Raw genomic sequence first — 20813 nt, forward strand, 5'->3', positions numbered from 1 at the left:
GGACATTTATTATATATGTTGGCAGCGGTTTGGCGAAGACACCACTTTTGGAACATTTATTTATTATAAATTATATATAATTTTAATAATAATTAAATTTAATTAATTCAGTTGGCCGTATTTAAAATTATACCATTTATGAGTTATATCTGAAAATACGACATAGGAGGTTCGTACTTGGAGCTTCCTCCTCCAACATAGAAAACACGTGCCTAGATGCGGGTTACGCTGTTGTAACTCGTATCCCCACGAAGAAGACGAGAAGAGAGCGGCAGCGGTTCAGAGCTTCCGTTCGAGCATCGACCAGGTAGATGGTCGGAGACTTCTGCTAGGGTTTTCGGAGGACGCCAGGTCTCACTCGCCTGCCATCTCTATTACCATGGAAGCCGAGGAAGACGGGCCAACTTCGATGATCGAGGCCATGTCTGCTAACGGGATAAATTCCGGCGAGGACAGCCGGTCGAAGCCCATAATTAGCAGCGAACAGATGGACGTCGAGGCTTATGCGAGCCTCTACACAGGTCGAACCAAAATCATGCGCCTCATCTTTATCGCTGACCGCTGCGGCAACCACACCATGCAACTCGAAGCCCTTCGAATGGCCTATGATGAAATCAAGAAAGGCGCGAATTCTCAGCTGTGTAGAGAGGTTGTTCAGAAGATTGGCGGGAGGTTGGGTCCCGCTTACGAGATAGACAATGACTGGGCATATAGTGTTGATCGCCGGGCCGAGCTACGGAAGGAGAAGCTCGACAATGAGCTTAATGGGTACAGGGTGTGTTAATCAATTGATTTTCGCTGTTAGGTTTGGGTCTTCTGAATATTACCTGTTTTCAGTTTTCCTTTAAATATCTACCTAAACTAATTGGATGCGTGGGCAACAGTCACTAGTATCTTTATGTAAAACATGCTGAAGGCTCCTGTTACCTCTTAGATATAAATTCATTTTCTTCCTTCTTTGTTTTTTTGCATATGCTAGAACGATGTTCAAAGGCTTTCATCACTTCCCTATGCATCTAGTCTGATATATGGAATATGCTTTTAGATAAATCTTTACTTTTATTGCTTTACATTACTTATTCTTGTGTTCCACTGGAAGGGCTCTATTTTCTCAAAATTTGGGAAGCTATCTTTATAGATTTATATTGTATCTTTCTACTGTTTTTATAGGTCATAGATTTTTCTCTTAACCTATTACACTACAAGAATTTGCATCTGTTGTGTTTCATGATAGTTCTATTGTGAGCTGTCCAACTGATGAAGAACTATGTTTAGTTGGGGATAGAATCTTTTTAATATGAAATTGTCATTGAGGACTGCCTAAAAGTTAAAATACTGTAAAGCCACAAAATATCATGTGCAATGAGTGCTCATAAGTGTCTGAACTTTTTTAATATTTATACACAAAACAATATTATTTTGTATGCCTCCTCTGTCCATATATATCCATGACTATTATTTAATGGATTTATATATGTATTATGATTTCGTACACATGGTGTGTATAAGTCTGTAAAAGGGGAACACGGAAGGTTATCATGGCATGAAAGTATCCTTGTGGTCCATCTTTAATTTCAGATCTACAATGAGGATGAAAAGGCAAGAAGTGAACATGCCGTAACTATCCTAACATAACCTGTCTGAATTAGACCCCACTAGGTTTGAGTTATAAGTCTATAGATAGAAGATCCGTGAATTTTATTTTTTGTCTTGTTAAGGTCGGCCATTTGTGTCCAATTATTGGTTTTATACAGGAGTATTTTTTTGTAAAATAAAATATTATATACTTACCAAATGACTGATCCTTTTCCTATAAATATATTTTTGTTCATATATGATGTCTTATCCTTATCTTTTACTTATGATGTCTTATCCTTAGTAAGATGTCAGTTTAATTTAAACAGTTGGTGTGGGGATTCTATGAAGGAAAAGTTTCCCTACTACTTATAGGGTATTTTGTGCAATAAACATCTTGGCAAGCCTATAAAGTTGAATTCTCAGATATTGTGGAAGGAAACCTCACGGATGAAATTTAGTACTCATCTGTTTATGCTTAATTTGTTAGAATTGGTGGATGGCTGTTTTCTCTTGTTTTATTGTAAATTATTATGTTCTATGCTGGTTTGTATCTGTAGGGATCTGTTTGCTTTTTAAATTTCTTTACATAATGAGGTATCTTTAACATATGATAGTGAAATGAGTTGCAAATTGCTTCTTCCTTATTTTTATGCCAAATGTTGTGGACGATCTCCATGATTTTTGTCATTCATTGCATGGTACAAAATAAAACTTAATTGGGCAGTGTCTAAATCTTTCTGAAAAAAATAGACCTAGTTATACTGTTTCTGTTTCTGTGCATTTGCATATTTTTCTTTTGGTAATCCATCCCAAGATTCTGTTGTGCAGACAAATTTGATCAAGGAAAGCATCAGAATGGGACACAATGACTTTGGTGACTTTTATTATGCGCATGGTGCACTGGGTGATGCATTCAAGAACTACATCCGTTCCCGTGATTACTGCACCACAACAAAGCACATAATCCAAATGTGTCTGAATGTTATTTTGGTTAGCATTGAAATGGGCCAATTTGTACATGTCACAAATTATGTCAATAAAGCAGAGCAAAACCCTGATGCACTGGATCCAATTAAAGTAGCTAAGCTAAAATGTGCTGCAGGGTTGGCACACTTAGATGGTAAAAAGTACAAACTTGCAGCTCGTAAGGTTTGATTCTCTCCTTAACTTTTGAGACTTCTCTTTTTGTTAGTAGCATCTGCTAGTATATATATTTATTAGTCTAAAAACTTTTGTTTCATTTTATGATTGATGTGCAGTTTTTAGAAACGGGGATAGAACTGGGCAACAACTATTCAGAAGTGATAGCACCACAAGATGTTGCAACATATGGTGGACTTTGTGCCCTTGCCTGTTTTGACAGGACAGAGCTGAAGGCAAATCCGTTTTCATGTGCTTTTTTTGGATTTGGGCAGCTGCAAATGCATTTTCAGCTGCTTCTTTAGATTGGAACCACTTATATGCTTCTGGGACCCTTTGTGCTGCCATAGGAAAACAAAACGATAGGAAAATCGTTTTCCCTTTGATTAATTTTCTCATTGAAAAATTTTCCTATTGGAAAAAAATTCCTTTGACCGAATTTCTTGCGTTTGTGCTGCCATAGGGGACAATTGAAAATTAGTTATGGTGTTTTTATTTACACTAGAAAAAAATATTTTTTTATAAATAATAGAAAATAAGGTTAAAAATAAGATGTAAGTGAGCAATAACCACTTTAGTGTTTCTTGTTTTATTTTTCCTATAGTTTTCTATTGGAGGAATAGGAAACTCATTTTCCTATCCTTTTTAATATTTCTTAAAGGTAAGAAGAATAAAAAAGAATCAAGAAGAAAATTTTCCCATCCCAAAAAAAGGCACAAATGCTGAAAAATTTTGGTCAACCAGAACATTATCCTATGACATTTTTCCTACACTTTCCTATTGACACAGTCACACCCTTAATTATGAACATACTAGTACTTGATTGTTTTCTTAAGCATTTCATTTCACATGCAGAACAAGGTCATAGACAATGTCAACTTCCGGAATTTCTTAGAATTAGTACCTGAAGTAAGGGAACTTATTCATGATTTTTATTCAAGGTAAACTACTACAGATTTCATTGATATTGTCAAAATCAGCTATATATGTTGTAATTGATTAAATCTCTACAGGATTTTGAGCCCTGCAATTACAGAATCTTCTCCCTGCTCCCAAGGAAAGCAAAACACCAATAAGATTGCAGTCTTGTGTTGTTGTTTATTGTGATGATGGGGCAACTCTCATTGAACTCCTTTATGTCAATGCTTTTTGACAGCTGATCTATCTAACACCTAAGATATCATCAATCCAAGCAGAATTTGCAAGCAATTATCCTATTTGTGGCTCCTGATAAATGATTCTATTAATCTGACTTGGTGACATTATTTTGTTGCAGTCGGTATGCGTCATGTCTTCAGTATCTGGAGAATCTTAAAGAAAATCTGTTACTTGATATTCATCTGTATGATCATCTTGAGACACTTTACAGCCAAATTCGTCACAAAGCCATAATCCAATATACCCACCCTTTCATTTCTGTTGATTTGCACACGATGGCTAGTGCCTTCAAAACTGATGTGATTGGGCTGGAGAAGGAGCTGAAAGCATTAATCACAGACAACCAGATCCAGGTACAGAATGTGTAAATATATTGTCTTTTCTTCTTTTTTTTCTTCAGTTTCAGAATCTTAGCTCTAAAAATGAAACAAAATATTGGTGCAGGAGTTTTGAACAATCTGGCATAGATCTAGTGTTTGTTATGTTGATTTGTCTTTTTAAATTTTGTAATTTTATATAAATAAAAGCTATATCGCCAAAAAAGAAAAAAGAAAAACACGTGACAGCTGGAACAGCTAAGGATTAAAGAACACTAAGATTTATAGTTTCCATGACTTGAAGATTTTTGTATTGACAAGTTTAAAGACAACTGTAGCAAGATCAGTTTACAGTATTACATGAACCAAACTTATAAACATGGTCATGAAGTTTACATGTTATAGCTACAAGACCTTTGAATAACATGTTTATTGCATGGAGCTTTACCAAGTGGCGCAATTGCATCAGCATCCAAGTCAAAGGGAACTACACAAATGAGTTCTAAAAGAGTTTGTTGAGTCAGATTAGATGAGTTTGTCTTGTTAGGAGTGCTAGAAGATTGAGTTGATGTGTATTTGGGTTTCTCAAAGCTGTTGGTTTCTTGTTTTTAGTAAGTTCTTAGTTGACTAGGCATGGGTTCATTCTCCTATCTTAAGGAGAATGGAATAACTCTATTTTGCCCTCCTCTCCCATTTTCATTATCTTCTTCTCTCTGGCACTTTTTGGTTTTGCAATTTTTCTCATGGTATCAAAGCAGCAATGGTTTAGATGGAGAAAGAATAGAAAAAGAAAAAAAGGAAAGAGGAAGAAGATGAGGAGGAAGAAAAGAAGGAATAGAGAATTTCTCTGCTTGAAACAAATTTTTCTTTATTTCTCTTCTCTATTAGTATGTCTCTGTTTTCGAGGTTGCTTTCTTTGCCAAACTTTCTTCACAAAGTCTCTGTTGGTACCTTTGCTCCTTTCAGTCTTGGTTTCTGCATTAGTCAACCCGGGAGATCCCCTTGTTCCTACATCTATGGTGTCTCTCTAAAAGAACACACACTTTACTTCTTCTCGGGAGCATATTTGGTGAGCTTAGCTGCAGTTTATTGTTGTTCCTTTTGAGCAGCAGAACTTCTCGAATCTGCGCTGGCTCCCTGTCCGGCAGTCAGCTATCTGGGTCTAAATCTCTCTTGCGACAGCTGCCCTGTTCTGAGTTTTAAAGTTATCCTCTTTATATATAGTATATTGGTTTGCTAGATTGCTAACTCGTATAGTTGTATGCTGCGAGTAACAGAGTTGATTTTGGGTGCTTTCTAGTGCAGTGGTTATGTTGCTTGGGTTGCTCAAAAGAACTGACTTCATGCTGCTACAGAGCGTCAGAAATATTCCATGTCCTTTCTTCCATCTAGTTGGCATCTTTTGTTTTATTTTGTTTGACAATGCGGCCAGCACCTTGACACATCTTCCTCGTAGCAGCTGCTTGTTGACGGCTCAGACTTCAAATTGCATGCTATAGTTGATCAAACTGAAGCTAGAAACTGGGATCTGCTTGGTTTTGTCTGATGTTGGAACTCTGGATGCTAAGTTGCATACTTTTTCAATTTCTTGTCTCCTAATTTCGTTAAATCTGGATTTTCGTATGCCTTTTTCTAATTGCTGTCTCTTTGAGCTGCTGTCCCTTTTGTCTCCCACGATTGTCTCTTAGTTCTGTTAGGACTCCAGTTTACCACAAGCTCTACTCACCCACTCGAGCAGAAATAAGAATTCCAAGTCAATCTGGAAACCTCCATACCCTGGTTGAGATGCAACTCTTCATGTCCAAACTGTGTCCAACTCTTCATGAAGACCTTGGCATAAACATTCATCTAATAAATCAATATTTGGTCTATCTTGAGTTGCTATCAAACTTTGGATAGAATGCTGCCAAGAATTTGGTCTAAGTTGTCGTTGTGAGCACATTGAATTTTGGTGCTTTGTCTTGTTGTCTTGAAGAATTCAATTGAAATTATGTTGATTGGGGTGATTAATATGGAGTTCTACCGTTATAATTACAAGTTTGAATTTTGCATGCACTTGGTCAATTTCCACTAATCTTTTGATAGGTTTCTGAGAGGTTTGGCCAACTTGCTGCTGTTTTTCTTTTCTTAGAAATTCATCTTCTTTGAGACTCCTTCAGTGGCATTTTAGCATAAAACAAAGTCCTAGTATTCGTCCCTTCCTTGGGTGAGGATGGTTGGATTCATGGCCCGACTGAAGGGCAAGGTTCAGAGGTTCCTGGCTGAGAGTATCAAAAACAATCCCATATATACATAAAAATAAATAAATAAATAAAATATATATGTTGATTTTCATCGTTACTCCTGGTCAAGCTGATCTATCCCTCTCTTTGTATTTTTTGCATATGCTCAGGTCACTTGGATAGGACTCAATACTGGTTTCGCACTTCCAAAAGTCCTTTAGTATTTCTCCAGTTAGTTAATCTACAGTAACATCACATGTTATATGCTGCTATAACAAGATCCAAAGCTAGCTTGAGTTGTGTCGAGTTGTGGTTGTTCCTTGTGATTGTCTTGGCACGAGGGTTTCATGGGCTGCCAACAGTGTGTTGACTTGCTGAGTTACATGTGTATATGCAATTGGGTTGATCTTGGGCAGTCTTGCTTAGTCTCTTGTTTATCTCTTTTATTGCTTTAAGTGTTTGGTTTCCGTGTAAGTAGGCTTGAATGTGGACCACCTTTCTGTTTTAGCGGTCTCTTGATTCTTGACTTAGATCAAGTTTTGCTGGTGTTTGGATTGTTGTAGTATGGGAAGGACTGGTGAAGTTTTGCTGGTGTTTATGTTGGAATTCTTTGCTTTTATTTGAACTTTTAAATATTGTCTATGGTTTAAACTGTGTCTTGAAAAATATCTTCATGTTTAGGGAATTGAGTGTTTCAATCCTTCATTTCGAGTTCCTTGGGTTGGTCTTCTCAGTTTGGTGTATATGTGTGATTTTGTTCTTGGTGATGTATTGTTGCCCTTAAAAGTGGGCAGTTTTCTTTTGTTGCCCTTAAAAGTGTTTACTTGAGTTGGATTTTGGTGTCATGGTTTCCCAACTTGAAGGGGAGAAGTATACTATGATAGTAGTGATGTTGGTGAAGCCTAAAATGATGCCTAGTGTTGGTGAGCCTACGGTCAAGCCATTCAAGAATTTTCAAGAGTGGTGGTATAGTACCCTTTGTGATTGGCCCAAGTTGTTAACCAAAGCCAAGCCTTTTGTTGAGATATCCATGTGTGTAAGGGGGAGAGTGTTTTTCAAATCAACAGTTATTAGTGGAGGATTGCGGGACACATTGAAGCTGATGTAACCAAAGTTATACTTTCTGATGAAAATCTATGAGTTGATTGAAGACTGGTGTAAAAAAATTTCTTACAAGTTGAAGTTACAAAACTCTAGCTTGAGAGGGAGTGTTGAAGACTACATGTTTATTGCTTGGAGGTTTTACCGAATGGTGTTTATTGCATCAATATCCAAGTCCAAGGAACAACACTCATGAGTTCTAAAAGATTTATTTGGTTCTAGTTAGGAGTGCTTGAAGATTGAGCAAGTGTGCATTTGGGTTTCTCAAAGCTATTGGTTTCTTGTTTTTAGTAAACTTGAAGTTGATTAGGTGTGGGTTTATTCTCCTGTCTTGAAAATTGTACTTTCTTAATTTAGTCTCTTCTTTTGTTATAAATTGGTGATAAGTAGTGATGTAATAAGCCCTAATTTCTTAGTTGCTTTTCTTATTATTTTATTACTTCGCCTATGGACAGATTTGTCTCTCTCATTATAAATAATAAGCAAGGAGGAGCTCGACCGAGGACCCTAAGGGAGAGCTCCTCTCCTGTGTATTTATTTATTATTATTATTTTTTTTGAGAAGGATGAAATTTTATTAAAGGCAAAAGCCAAACAAATTACAACCTAGGCAACTAGGGCCGAAAACAACGAGGGATGGGAGGGCAAACCTTTACCTAGTAAAAGAGTCGGCTACAAAGTTGGCTGAACAAGGAACATGAAATAAAGTAGTATTCATACAAATAAGAGAAATCAAGGATCTCATGAAAAGTTTGGCAATGCCTCCACAGAGGGTTTGAGGAAGTTGAGCACCATCCAATCACAGACATAGAGTCATCCTTCACCCAAAGATGACCACTAAGGCTGCTAGACATGATCAGAAGCCTTTGTTTGAGTGTCAAAAGCTCATTATTGGTCAACTCAGCACACCCAATAGGACCAGAGGAGGCAAGGATAACTCCCTCATGGTTCTTAAAAAATCCACCTGTATCCGTCGGAATAGGGCAGCCCAAGGCATCCTGTCAAAGTTTGGTTTGAGGATGTCAGGAGGGGGAGACCCCTCAAGCATAGTTGTCGGCTTAGGGGTAGACATCTGAGCGAGGAGGTGCCAATTGTCACGGAGGGGAGAGGGCCGAAGACTCAAACTCATGCTGGGCACCCAACCAAGTAGCAATGGACCCTATAATTCTGCAAATGACAACATCACCTAAAGAGTCCAGATTGTGGAATCGAACGTTGCTGCGCTCATGCTAAAGTCCCCATGGTACATGAGCCAAATTGGATGAGAGGAGGAGTTTGCCAATTCTAGGGGGGCAGGTCCCCTTGCTAAGAGCTGAACAAGACTGTTAGGTACACATGGAGAGAGCCCCGTTTTGCCAAATAAATGGGTCCAGATGTGCGAAGTGAAATGGGCAGAGAGGAAGAAGATGGTCAACACTGTCCTCAGGAGTATCTGCTTCTTTCATTGTTGTTTTATTCCCCACACTCGTTCACCTTCCTCTCTAGTAAAGCTGCAACCTTTTCTTCTTTTTTCTCACCTTAATCAGATCTTCTGTGAGTTAAGGCCCTAGAATATAACATGGAGGGTAGGGATTCTGGGGCCTGGATTTTTACTACTCAAAACTTTTTATGTGGCTGCATGTGAAGACAATACAAGGTTGTTGCAACAAACCAAAAGGCTGACATCTTCTTCTAGTGAGATAAGTTCTGAATTTTTTTTATTGAAAGAATTTTTTGTATGCAAGTCATGTCCTTTTCCTCCCATGCATGATCAAATCAGATTTCCATGCTGCCCAAAATTTCATTCCACAATTTTTTTTCTCTCTCAAAATACCATGCAACTTATCGTCTAGTTGGGTTTGTTACATTGCCATTGAATTTTGCTCCCGGTTTCTTTGTAATTATTTTTGTTAATATATACATCCTTTTAAAAAAAATAAAAATACATTGCCTTTGAATTTTTGATAATTCTTCTAGAGTTTCAAACCTTGCCATTCAATCTCTTGGACGATCTTTGTTAAATTGGGTCCAAGGCCCTATACCAAAATGACTAGCCAATTTAGGAAAACCTCTTTCCCAACTAATAAACTCAAGATCTTTGTACTCACTAATTCATGTGGGACTATTCCTTAACACTCCCCCTCACATGTAGACCCTCTTTTGTGGCTCTACAAGTGGATAATTTAGGAGTAGGTAGTTTAGGTGTAGGCCCTCTTTTTTGTGCTCTACAAGTGGATAGTTTAGGTGTAGGCCCTCTTTTTGTGGCTCTACAAATAGATAGTTTTTAGGTGCAGGCCCACATATGAGTACCTGCTCTGATGCCATGTTAAATTGGGTCCAAGGCCCTATCTCAAAATGACTAGCCAACTTAGGAAAACCTCTTTCCCAACTAATAAACTCAAGATCTTTGTACTCACTAATTCATGTGGGACTATTCCTTAACAATCTTATTATTTTTTGGTGATGAAATCCTAATTTAGGGTTTGGTAGGGTTTTTTTTCGAAAATTCCTTTGCATGGGGAAGTATTGTTGAAATAAGTAAGTTGTACCGGAATTGTTTGGGCCGTTTTCTTTTCATTCTTTAAGACTTACAGCCAGTTTAATCCTTTTTTTTCTTACCAAAAGTCCTATACTAGGCGTGCAAAGGCTGTCTTTCCTTTCTCTTTGGTTAAATTTTTGAATGCTTCATTAAGTTTTCTCATATACCTGAACACATAAATTTTTTTTCCTTAGGAAATTGCCTCTTTTTCTGCAATTCTATGTGAGATCATTGATGTCAATCCCAAACAAGTTTGAAAGTTCTTCCATTTCTCATGAATTAAGGAAAGTTGATTTTTTAAAGATAACCACAATTCCATTAATCTCCAATTTTCCTTCTTGGTCTGAGTCAATCATGAGGTTCTCATTCCTTGAGACTTGGTTGATTATCTGATTAAGCCTCCTTCCACTAGTGAGGAAGATGCCATCTACAAGAAGCGTCTGAAAGAAGATACATTAGTAATCAATTGGATTATTAACAATATGGAAGAATTTGTGGCTAACAATGTTTGTCCACTTAGAAACTGCCAAACTATATGGGACACTTATGCCAAGCTTTACTCGGGTTCTAATAGCCTACAAATACTTTTGATGTTTTTTAGGCAATGTATAATCCAAAACATGGAGACAACCTCAATTTTGCTTGGTTTTGCATTTTCTTGCAAGAATGGAAGTTAGCCCTACCATATTCCACTATTAGTCTAGAAAAGTCTAAGAAAAGAATTGGCTGGGGCAATTTGACTGGCCAACTTGCAGTCATATTCTTTATGTAGCAAAGACAGATTCTGAGTTCATTTGCAAAACCTTTGATGGTACTTGGCAACTATGCGCTGGATTCCAACCAAGCCACTTGAGTTGAAGACAGAGGTAATTAAGACATCATACTTGAGGTAGAGGACAAAATGTTTCAAGAAGGGGTTGTGGTATAGGTGTTGGTAGAAGTAGAGGCTGAAGTCAAGCCTTTGGAGGTACACCGAGTGACTACTCCACCACTTGAATTTGTACTTATTGTGGATTCAATAATCACCTTGTTGAGAGATTCTGGAGGCTGCATGAAAAATCAACCAACATGAATCAGGTGGTTGTTGTCCGAAAAAACCGAGTGGAACTTCTCAATACACAAGTTCCAAAACACTCACAGATAAAGATAATGAAATTTTTTGAAACTTAAGATTATTTTGGTCACATCTTCTAGTACTCTTTCTGCAATTGTTGCTAATACAAGTATGTCCTTCTCTCTTTCATGTTTCAACACTTCATTTTGGATTATCGGCATAGGTACATCTGGGCATCTTATTGGGAAACTTGTTTATCTTCTTTGTCCTTTTGTCATACTGATTATTTTGTTTCAATTGCTAATGGTTCTCAAACTAAAGTTCAAACAATAGGTTGTTCTTCACCCTCTCCATCATTACTTATGTCTAATGTTTTGTTTGTTCCATAGATTCCTTTGAATCTTATGCTTGACAGCCAAATTACAAAAAAAACTAGTGTTTTATATCTTTTTTGTCCTTCTTACTATGTTTTTTAGGATAGCTAAACCAAACAGGTGATTGGGGGCAACCATGAAAGAGGGGGTCTCTATTTCTTAGATAGTGTTGTAATTGTAGTAATGACTACTACAGCTTCTGCGTACCATCATATGATTTCGTATCCACCTCCCCACGTAGAACATCTTGCTGCCTTTGCATGGTCGCTCCCGATTCCTCCTCGAGTTAAGTTCTTCATCTGGACGGTATGTCGTAAGAAAATCTTAACTTCTGACGCTTTGCAAAGACGTGGCACTAATATTCCTAATCCAGAATGCCCATTTTGCAATACATCCCTTGAAACAGCAGATCACACGCTTTTGCATTGCGAATATGCTCATAAGATTTGGACCGAATTAATGGACAAAATCGGTTTATTATATTGCCCATCGCAAGATTTACATAACACTATCTTAATTTTGGTTAGCTCACATCTTCGAAAGTTGGGGAAAATTTTGATATCTTGCTGTGTTGGGCACATCGCGTGGAATTTATGGAAAGAAAGAAACAATCGTAATTCAATCAGAAAGCTCTCCCTCGGAATATTCTTTGTGAGTAGATCATCAGTCAAGTTAGCTCTTGGGTTCTCCTTCGCAAAGAATTTTGTAACTTAAAAGCGACAAACATGCGTGAAAATTGGCGAAATGTTGCGGTATGTCTTTTCCATCGAAGGTCCCTGTAATGGTTGAATGGTCCAAACCTCTTCCTGGACATTTTAAACTAAATTTTGATGGAAATGCTCTCGGGTGTCCGGGGCCGGCTGGGTTTGGTGGAGTAATTCACGATGATCAAGCGAATCTTCTCTTCACATACGCGGGTCCAATTGGAGTATCTGACTCTACTTGCACGGAATTGCATGGGCTGTTCAATGGACTAAAACTTTTCAAGCAAAAAAAGGAGGGTGCTCTCTTGGTTGAAGGGGATTCTCAAGTCATTATTAACTGGTGCTCGAAGCCATCAAAACCTCCTTGGCGTCATTGGGAGTTTTTTGATAAAATTTGTAAGCTAATTTCTGTTTTACAATGCACTTGGAAACATGTTCCAAGATCTGCTAATCACTTAGCCGATGCTCAAGTGAAAAAAGTCGTTACCCTCCAACATCTTGTTGTGGAGGAAATGTCTTTTTAGCTTCAAGGTATGTAATTTTTTTCTTCAGTAATATATTGACACTTATTCTCAAAAAAAATTGTAGTAATGACTACTTCATCACAACAAGCTCTACAGTGGCATAATCGGTTGGGACATCCCTTATTACCTGTGTTACAATCTTTAGTTTCTTATTTAGAGTCTATTCCTAGTTTATGATGTGGATTTTGTGAACTGAGCAAGCATCATAGGTCCCCTCCTGTTTTGAGAAAGTTCTAGCCATTTTTCTCTAGTTCATTCAAACGTATGGGGACTAGTACAAGTTCCTAATTTTGTTCAATCTGAGTACTTTAACATATTTTTGGATGATTGTACTCTAAATAACTTGGTTATACTTAATGAAAGACAGTTCTACAATTTTTCCTATCTTACTTCTTTTATAATATAGTTGAGACTCAGTTTAAAACAATTTCAGTTTTTCATTATGATAATGCAAAGAAGTATTTGTCTTCTTAATTTCATTCCTTTTGCAACCAAAAGGCATGCTTCATCAAACTTCATGTGCATATACCCCTTGATAGAATGGTGTTATCGAAAAGAAAAATAGATATTTACTTGAAGTTGCTCAGCCTTACTTTTATCCAAGAATGTTCCTTAGTTCTATTGGCCCTCTGTTGTTTCATCTGCTTGCTATTTCATCAACCGCATGCCTACCATTGTTCTTGATAATCAATCACCCTTTTCATCTCTTTTCTTGAAATGATGTTCCTTCCCTCATTCAGCTCTAGTGTTTGGGTGCATTTGTTTTAATCATAATTCTTTGCTAAGAAATAATAAATTTGATCCAAAATCCTTTTAAGTGTATCTTTTTGGGTTACACTAGGAATAAAAGAGGATATGTGTTACCATTCTTCTTTACATAAAACTTTTACTTTTGCTGGTGTTACTTTCTTTGAAGATTTACCTTCTATTCCAAATTATCTGGCCATAAAGGGTTTTGAGTCTATTGTATGTATGCCCTGATTAATTGAGCCTCTAAACCAATCATTTCCATATCCTCTAGATAAGCCATGGTTGAATCCTCCAATTGCCATTTGTGAAGAACCTCATTCTTGTGTTCCACTTTCTATCTTATTTTTAATTTTATGTCCACTCATAGACTCTCCTCAGAGTGTTGTTCTTTTCTAGTTGCTTTGTCTATTGTGTCTATTCCTAAGAATTATGATCATGGAAGAAGAAATGGCAGCCATTATGACAATAAAACTTGAGACTTGACTTCCTTACCTCATGGGACAAAAACCATGGGTTGTTGATGATTTTTCGTAGATGATTGTATTGCTTGACTCAAAGCCATGTTGGTTAAACACAAACTTGTGGTATCAATTATGAAGAGACCTTTGCAGTAGTTGCCAACCTGAACTTTATAAGAGTTCTTATGTCTTTTGTTGCAAATTTCAATAGGTCTATTTATCAATTTGATGTTAAGAATGCATTCCTTCATAGAAACCTTTTTGAAGAAGTATACATACTTCAGCTACCTAGTTTTTTGGTTGAGGAGGAAAAAGTTTGTAAGCTTAAAAAATCATTTTATGGGTTCAAACAATTACCATAATCATGGTTTGATAAATTTTAGCAAGGTAGCTTATGGTTTTAGTTTAGGAGGTGTGAGATGGATCGTCTATATCTGTTAAGCATACAAGTCATGATGTTGTACTTACGACTATTTATATGGATGATACTAGTCTCACTAGAAGTTATAAGAGTGGGATTCACCATATAGAAGAGTTGTGCAAAGTTTTCCAAACAAAAAATCTAGGTCTATTGAAATATTTTCTTGGAATTGAAGTGCTACAGTCTTAGCATATTTTGTTTTAACTCAAACAAAGTATATGTTGGATTTACTTAAAGAGACTAGAATGTTTTTTTTTTTTTTTTTTTTTTTTTGAAAAGGATGTATATATATTAACAAGAGATTGCATGGTCACTCCCTGCTTGGCAAACACATCTGCTACCGAATTTGCAGATCTCGGAATGTGAGACCAAATACAAGAAAATAGGCAATTTCTAGAATCTCCTTAAATGACTTTTCTGAAAAAGGGGGTTTGACAAGAGTTTTTTTTTTTTTTGAAATGATGCTGAATTTTATTATGAGAGCTCAAATGAGCAGATTACACGAGGGGAAACCTTCCCAAACAATGAGAGATTGCTGGGAGATTCTGAATTTTGCTAATTTATTTGCCAAAGAATTGGCTGATCTAGGAACAAGGTTCCAATTACAATGAATGAATGACACAATGTCAGCAATACAATCAGTGATTGGCTAGTGGCGCCAAAAAGGGGAGTTTTCTTTTGAACACCAGCTGATGACAGTCTTTGAGTCACCTTCGATAATCAGCTTGCCATGGAGCCGCTCTTTAAAGATTCGGAGGCCAAATAGAAGAGCACTCACTTCAGCAGTATTTGAATCAGCAATACCCACCGGCCCTGCATAGGATAGAATAGGGTCTCCACTGATGTCTCTGAAAGCTCCAGCCGGCCCAGGACTGCCTAAAGCACTGCCATCAAAATTGAGTTTGATGCAGTCGTAAGGGGGAGGATCCTAGGTGGCCATAACCAGATTCCTACAGGGGCCGCCATGTGCGCTATCAAACCCCAATTTTGACAAGAGGTTTGTGACAGGATTGGTGCTTTTTTGAAAATTTGAAAAAAAGGAGGAAGATGTGGGGGATTGTGCATTTTTGGGATTCGGGAAAGCAGGGTGGGAAGTTGTTTTTGACAGAGGGCAGGAAGAGACAAAATTTCTGACAAAGTTTGTTTGATTTAGTGACTGAGGTTTTAGATTCATTTTTTTTGGCTGATATTTGGACGGGGTCAGGAATTTTAGAGTATTTTCCAATGGTACCTCCGCATATTTTTCTCTAATGGTTAAGATAGCATCTCGCAGCGTTTTCCAACAGGGAGAGGATCCAAAAATTTCGGGGAGGTAAACGCATGCCATGACGAGCCTCCCCCTCCTCTGGATGATCTTAAGCTCCCTAATCCCCTTCTTTCGGAACATTGAGAGAGAAAGATATTTCCCCGATTCGTATCTCCTGGAGTCTCGACGCTGTTTCGGTTCCAGCGTAATCTCTGATTCTCTGCAGACCCATGATGAATTCCATGTTTTGCATTTTTCCTTCCTTTCTATATTTTTTCCTTTTGCCGTGCTCCAAAGCCCATTGTCCTCCTTCGCCACCTTTTTGCCGACGTTGTCGTGCCTTTGCTGCACTGCTGCGGCTGTGTTCTCCTCATCATCCGAGTCTCTGGACTGAGTGTGGTGTTGAGAGTCGCCAGCCAACTCCCCCGAAGGAGATGTGCGTTTTTCCACATATGCAGAAATCAGAAGTGCGACCCCATCCTCAAGCGTCGATGCTTGAAGACGAGAGGTTCCGGAATGGTTGCGCTCGTCCCTACGTCGTCGCATTGCTCGCTCTCGAGATTTACTAGGGGGGGGGGGGGGGGGGGGGGGGGGGGACTAAATACTTACGGCAATTGAAAATTGTTTCGACTAGAATGTTTGGTTGTAGACCTCTTGATACTCCAATGAACTCTTATGTGAAGTTTTGTGCAGGGTTTGGTAATAGGGTAGATGTTGTGAAATTCCAAAGGCTGGTTAGTAAGTTAATCTATTTGTATATTGATCATGTGCAGAATTGTTGTTATGTAAAGACTCTCATTATAAATAACAAGCAAGGTGGAGCTTGACCCACGACCATAAGGGGGGAGTTCTTTCTTTCCTTGTTTTTCTCTTCTCGACATGTTCATTTCACCTTCCTCTCTAGCAAAACTACAACCTTTCGAATTGTTGGTATGTAAAGACTCTCTCATTATAAATAACAAGCAAGGTGGAGCTTGGCCCACGACCATAAGGGGGAGTTCTTTCTTTCCTTGTTTTTCTCTTATCCACATGTTCATTTCACCTTCCTCTCTAGCAAAACTACAACCTTTCTTCACTTTTCAGTAGAAACCTCTATGAGTTAAGGCCTTAGAATTTAACATGAATAAAGGAAATAAAGGAGAGGGGATATCAGATATGATTTTCGTCTCCTCTTCCATTCTCATTATTTCCTTCTGTTCTATACTTTTTGGCTTAGCAATTTTTCACAAGACTATTTTTGAATGTTGATTTTACATCACACAGCAACCAATACACCTCTTGAAACTTGAACTCAGGACCTCACTCTAGAAACCCCCAATTTGACCATGGAGCCAAGAGCCCAATCCGCACAACTATAAGACTAGAAAGGAGAAAAATAGAAACAACTGAACCTAGTTTTAAGGGTAAACTCCATTAGGAAAAAAGTTACTAAAGCAAATTAATGACGAATGAGAGTGCATCAAATTGGGAACCCAAATCAATAGCTAAGAGTGTTTTTTGCCTTTATTGTTTTATTTTTTGATTGGTCAACTAGGGGAGGAAACTAGTCTATTAGTTTTTTGAATGGTATTGTTTTATTTTTTGTTTGGCTCGAGTCATAAAGACTGAGTTTGAGCCTTATACATGAACTCGAGCTTGGCTCAAGAAATCCTTCCCTTCTCTCTGCATTGGGTGAAGTGGTAAGAAGAAAATGAAAAAGAGAAGAGGGAAGAGGCGCACTTGTTTGGCAGTTCTGTATTGTTGCTGCTTGCTTCAAATGAAGAGTGAGGTTTGAGTGGGGAGAAATTAGGGTTATTTATTTCAAACAATTACATTATGGTAAAAATATGTAGTTTTGAGCCATCTTAAAGTTGATGTGGTTCCTGACCTGAGTCTTAACTTCAAATTTCTGACTTTTCATATTATCTGCAGGCACGAATTGATTCTCACAATAAAATTCTGTATGCAAGACATGCTGATCAGAGGAATGCCACTTTCCAGCGTGTTCTACAGACTGGGATCGAATTCGATAGGGATGTCCGATCAATGCTGCTGAGAGCTAGCCTCGTGAAGCAGGAGTATAGCCTTAGAGCCATCAGAAAAACTTGAAGCGGCTGAAATCATCAGATTTCATTAATATTTCAAAGATAATGCAATGACCTTGCTTGCTACATGTGAGGATTCGTTTCTTTGTCACCAGTGGGTTTAGGGTTCTTAATTAAAAACTTGGGAAATTTTACTTTTTTTTTTTTTATCTATTTATTGTATATTAAACAGAACAAAAAAGAGTAAGATCATTTTATATTTTTAAAGGCTTATTAGTAATTTTATGTGATTGCTTGAGAGATTAGTCAGGATCTTGTGCGCTTCAACTCTCATGTTCACTCTGGAAAGAGCAGATTTTTTCTTATTATTTTCTTATTAATAGCTTGAAGTAAATGTTGATGCCTCCCATGTGTAAGGGAGGGAGAACGCCTAGCACCCTTTCAGGTTTTAGGAAACCCATCCCTGACCCGACCGTGCCCTATCTCACCGATCGATCTTAGAAAACTTGTTTTAATACCATGTTGAAATTTATAATAGAGAGAATAAATGAAATATTACTTATGTCCCGATTACACTTAAATTATAAATTTTAAAGATAAGTCTTAGAACAATTAAACCACTATAACATAAATAGAAAACCGATAACCAATCTTTCACCCTTTTGCACTTCAATCTCAACCAGACCTATACCATTAGATTTCAAACTCATTAAATTACAAAACTATAGTCTTTTGTTCCCAAACCTATCTTCCTAACCCATCAGTTCAACCATAAATTTGCAAAATCCTAATTCCCTCTATTGCAGCCTTAGAATTCCAACCTTCAAATCTACCTCAACCTACCTCTTTCCTCATATGAAAACCAACCATTAGGTTATCTAAGACCCAAAATAAGCCCTTCTTATCTAAGCCTACAATTGTGATTGTAACAATTGGTGTAGTGAGTGTGGAAGCTGGTTGGAGCTTCGACTAAGGCGCATTCTAGGAGACCCTCCAAAGGGTATCTTTTCTTTTTGTCTCTTTAACCTTTTCGTATTAGCCTTCTACTTGCATTTTGTACCATTCCTTTTTCCTCTACCAAAGGACATTAGTGCCAAGGTGAAGGTCATCTAGAAGAGTACCCCGCGTGCAACCCTCACCACCACAATAGGAGCATCTTCCCATTGAGGAAGTTGTATAACACTTGTAAGTCGAAAATTGTTTGGTTGTCTTAGCATCACTGTATCAAGATGGGCATGTAGATGAATGCACAAAGAAAGCTCCTAGCAGGCATAGAGCAATTTGGTTAAGCTTGCAAAAAATAGTTTTAGGCAATCCGCAAGGTCCATGAGGAGTTCATACAAACACCTCTTTGTAGATATTATAAAGAAGTTGATGCCAAACTCAGGAAAGGGGCAAACTCCAGTAGAACAACTAAGAGTGGAAGAAGCTAGGATACCCTAGCAAGACAGTTATGGGTAGAACAAATTGTAGCAACAATCAACCACCAAGAGCCAACACACCTTGATGAACATGTTGAAGGATCCATAGCTAGAAGAAGAAGTGATTGTTGAGACTTATTTAATGATACAAGTTGTGTTTTTGTGGTTCCGACATGGATGATCATTTGTATTTGAGTCTTTGTTTTTATTATTGAATGTGCAACATGCAAGTACTTCTGGATGATTTTTCATACAAACAAAATATTATAATTATAATTTCCTTTTACATAGTTGTACTTGCTCTTGTAATATACTATTTGCATCATCATAACGAGTGAGTACAATGTTTTTATGGTATGGGCGGTTCACCATATTTGAAAAAAACATTAAAAAGAGTTTACAAGATGAATCAAAATGTTTTTTTCTCAAATTGGCTCAGATGTTGAAGAGTAGATGACCCTTATCTAATACAAGTTCTATCTCTATGGAAGAACAACTTGCATATTTTTTTTACCGTTGTTTAGTATTAATTATATAATATTATATTAGAGATGTTTGATAGGTCAAATTGGCCATTAATAAATATTTTAATAAAGTGTTACATGTTATCGTTAGACTAAAATCTGATTATATTAGTACTATCGATGGTACTCATTTTAAAGTATATATCCTATTTGATCAACAATAAAGATATTGGGACAGGAAGGGTTTTTTGTCACAAAATTTAATGACACCATGTATATTTGACATGCAAATTACTTATGTACTTGCTAGATAGGAGAAATCAACAACATTAACAAGAAAAGATAAATTTTAGTGATATTTCTTTATTTAGTCTATTTTTATCTATTATTATTTTTAATTAAATCATGTGAAATATATCTTTTATCATATGTAAATATTATTTAGTATATGCTGGATATATAATCTTCTAGAGTTTTTGGCTACCTATCGAGGGACTTGTTATCTTTTGCTTTTGATATTTATGTAAACATTATGATTGTTTGGTGCATATTACATGAATATATACGTAAAGAGGATTACATGGATTTATATGAAAATGAAAATGATGATTCAAGTAACATGTCTAGTGGAGAAGAGATCATAATGATGTAATCTCATAGGGAGCATGGAACATAATCCGCAAGAGTATCATAATTTATTAACAACTTAGATGTGACAAAATTATTGATTATTATATTTTAATATAAATAAACATTTAGGTTGCATTTCACAAATACTAACTTGAGGTTAACTAAAACTATCTTATAAAAGTTAAATCTATCATAGCATTATTTAATAAAATACTCTTTTAATTTATATAAAATTATAATTTTTAATATTATATTTGATTACTAATTTAAGAACGAGAATTTAGATATCATAAAAGTAACACTTTTATTAAGCATTTGAATATTATAAAAGTAAGCATTTGTTTAATCATTTTATTTTTATAGATTTAATAAATTAATAATTTATTAATTTAAACAAATTAAAATCTATCTTAGTTTAATAACAGAAAAGTTTAAATAATTTTTTATTAAATTTAAATCTATTAAAATAATTTTATATAATAAAATGCTATTTTTTAATATGCATAAATTCATTATTTTTAATATTATATTTGATTACTAATTTAAGGGTAAAAATTTAGATATTGTAAAAGTAACAATTCGATTAAGTATTTGGATGTCATAAATGTATGTATTTTTTTAATTTTTTAAATATTTAATTAAATTAATTTAAATTAAGTTTTTAATTATTTATTAACTTTCCTCTACATTTTCCCCGTACATTTTATTAT

General features: G+C 36.5%; 1 protein-coding gene across 1 annotated transcript; it reads left to right on the top strand.

The window, feature by feature from the left end:
• The first annotated feature begins 243 nt into the window (after positions 1 to 243).
• On the top strand, positions 244 to 17868 carry LOC137948286 (COP9 signalosome complex subunit 1-like). The gene is made up of 6 exons (XM_068794317.1): positions 244 to 775; positions 2407 to 2727; positions 2838 to 2954; positions 3574 to 3659; positions 3995 to 4229; positions 17476 to 17868. Exons 1-6 carry the CDS (start codon positions 380 to 382, stop codon positions 17650 to 17652), a joined length of 1332 nt encoding a protein of 443 aa, XP_068650418.1. The 5' UTR covers positions 244 to 379; the 3' UTR covers positions 17653 to 17868.
• The last annotated feature ends 2945 nt before the right edge of the window (positions 17869 to 20813 follow it).

This window comes from Aristolochia californica, unplaced genomic scaffold (assembly GCF_029961685.1).
Source record: "Aristolochia californica isolate CCGP_79_NKW_82.1479 unplaced genomic scaffold, dmAriCali1.0.hap1 SCAF_13, whole genome shotgun sequence".
In the NCBI taxonomy this organism is placed as follows: domain Eukaryota; kingdom Viridiplantae; phylum Streptophyta; class Magnoliopsida; order Piperales; family Aristolochiaceae; genus Aristolochia; species Aristolochia californica.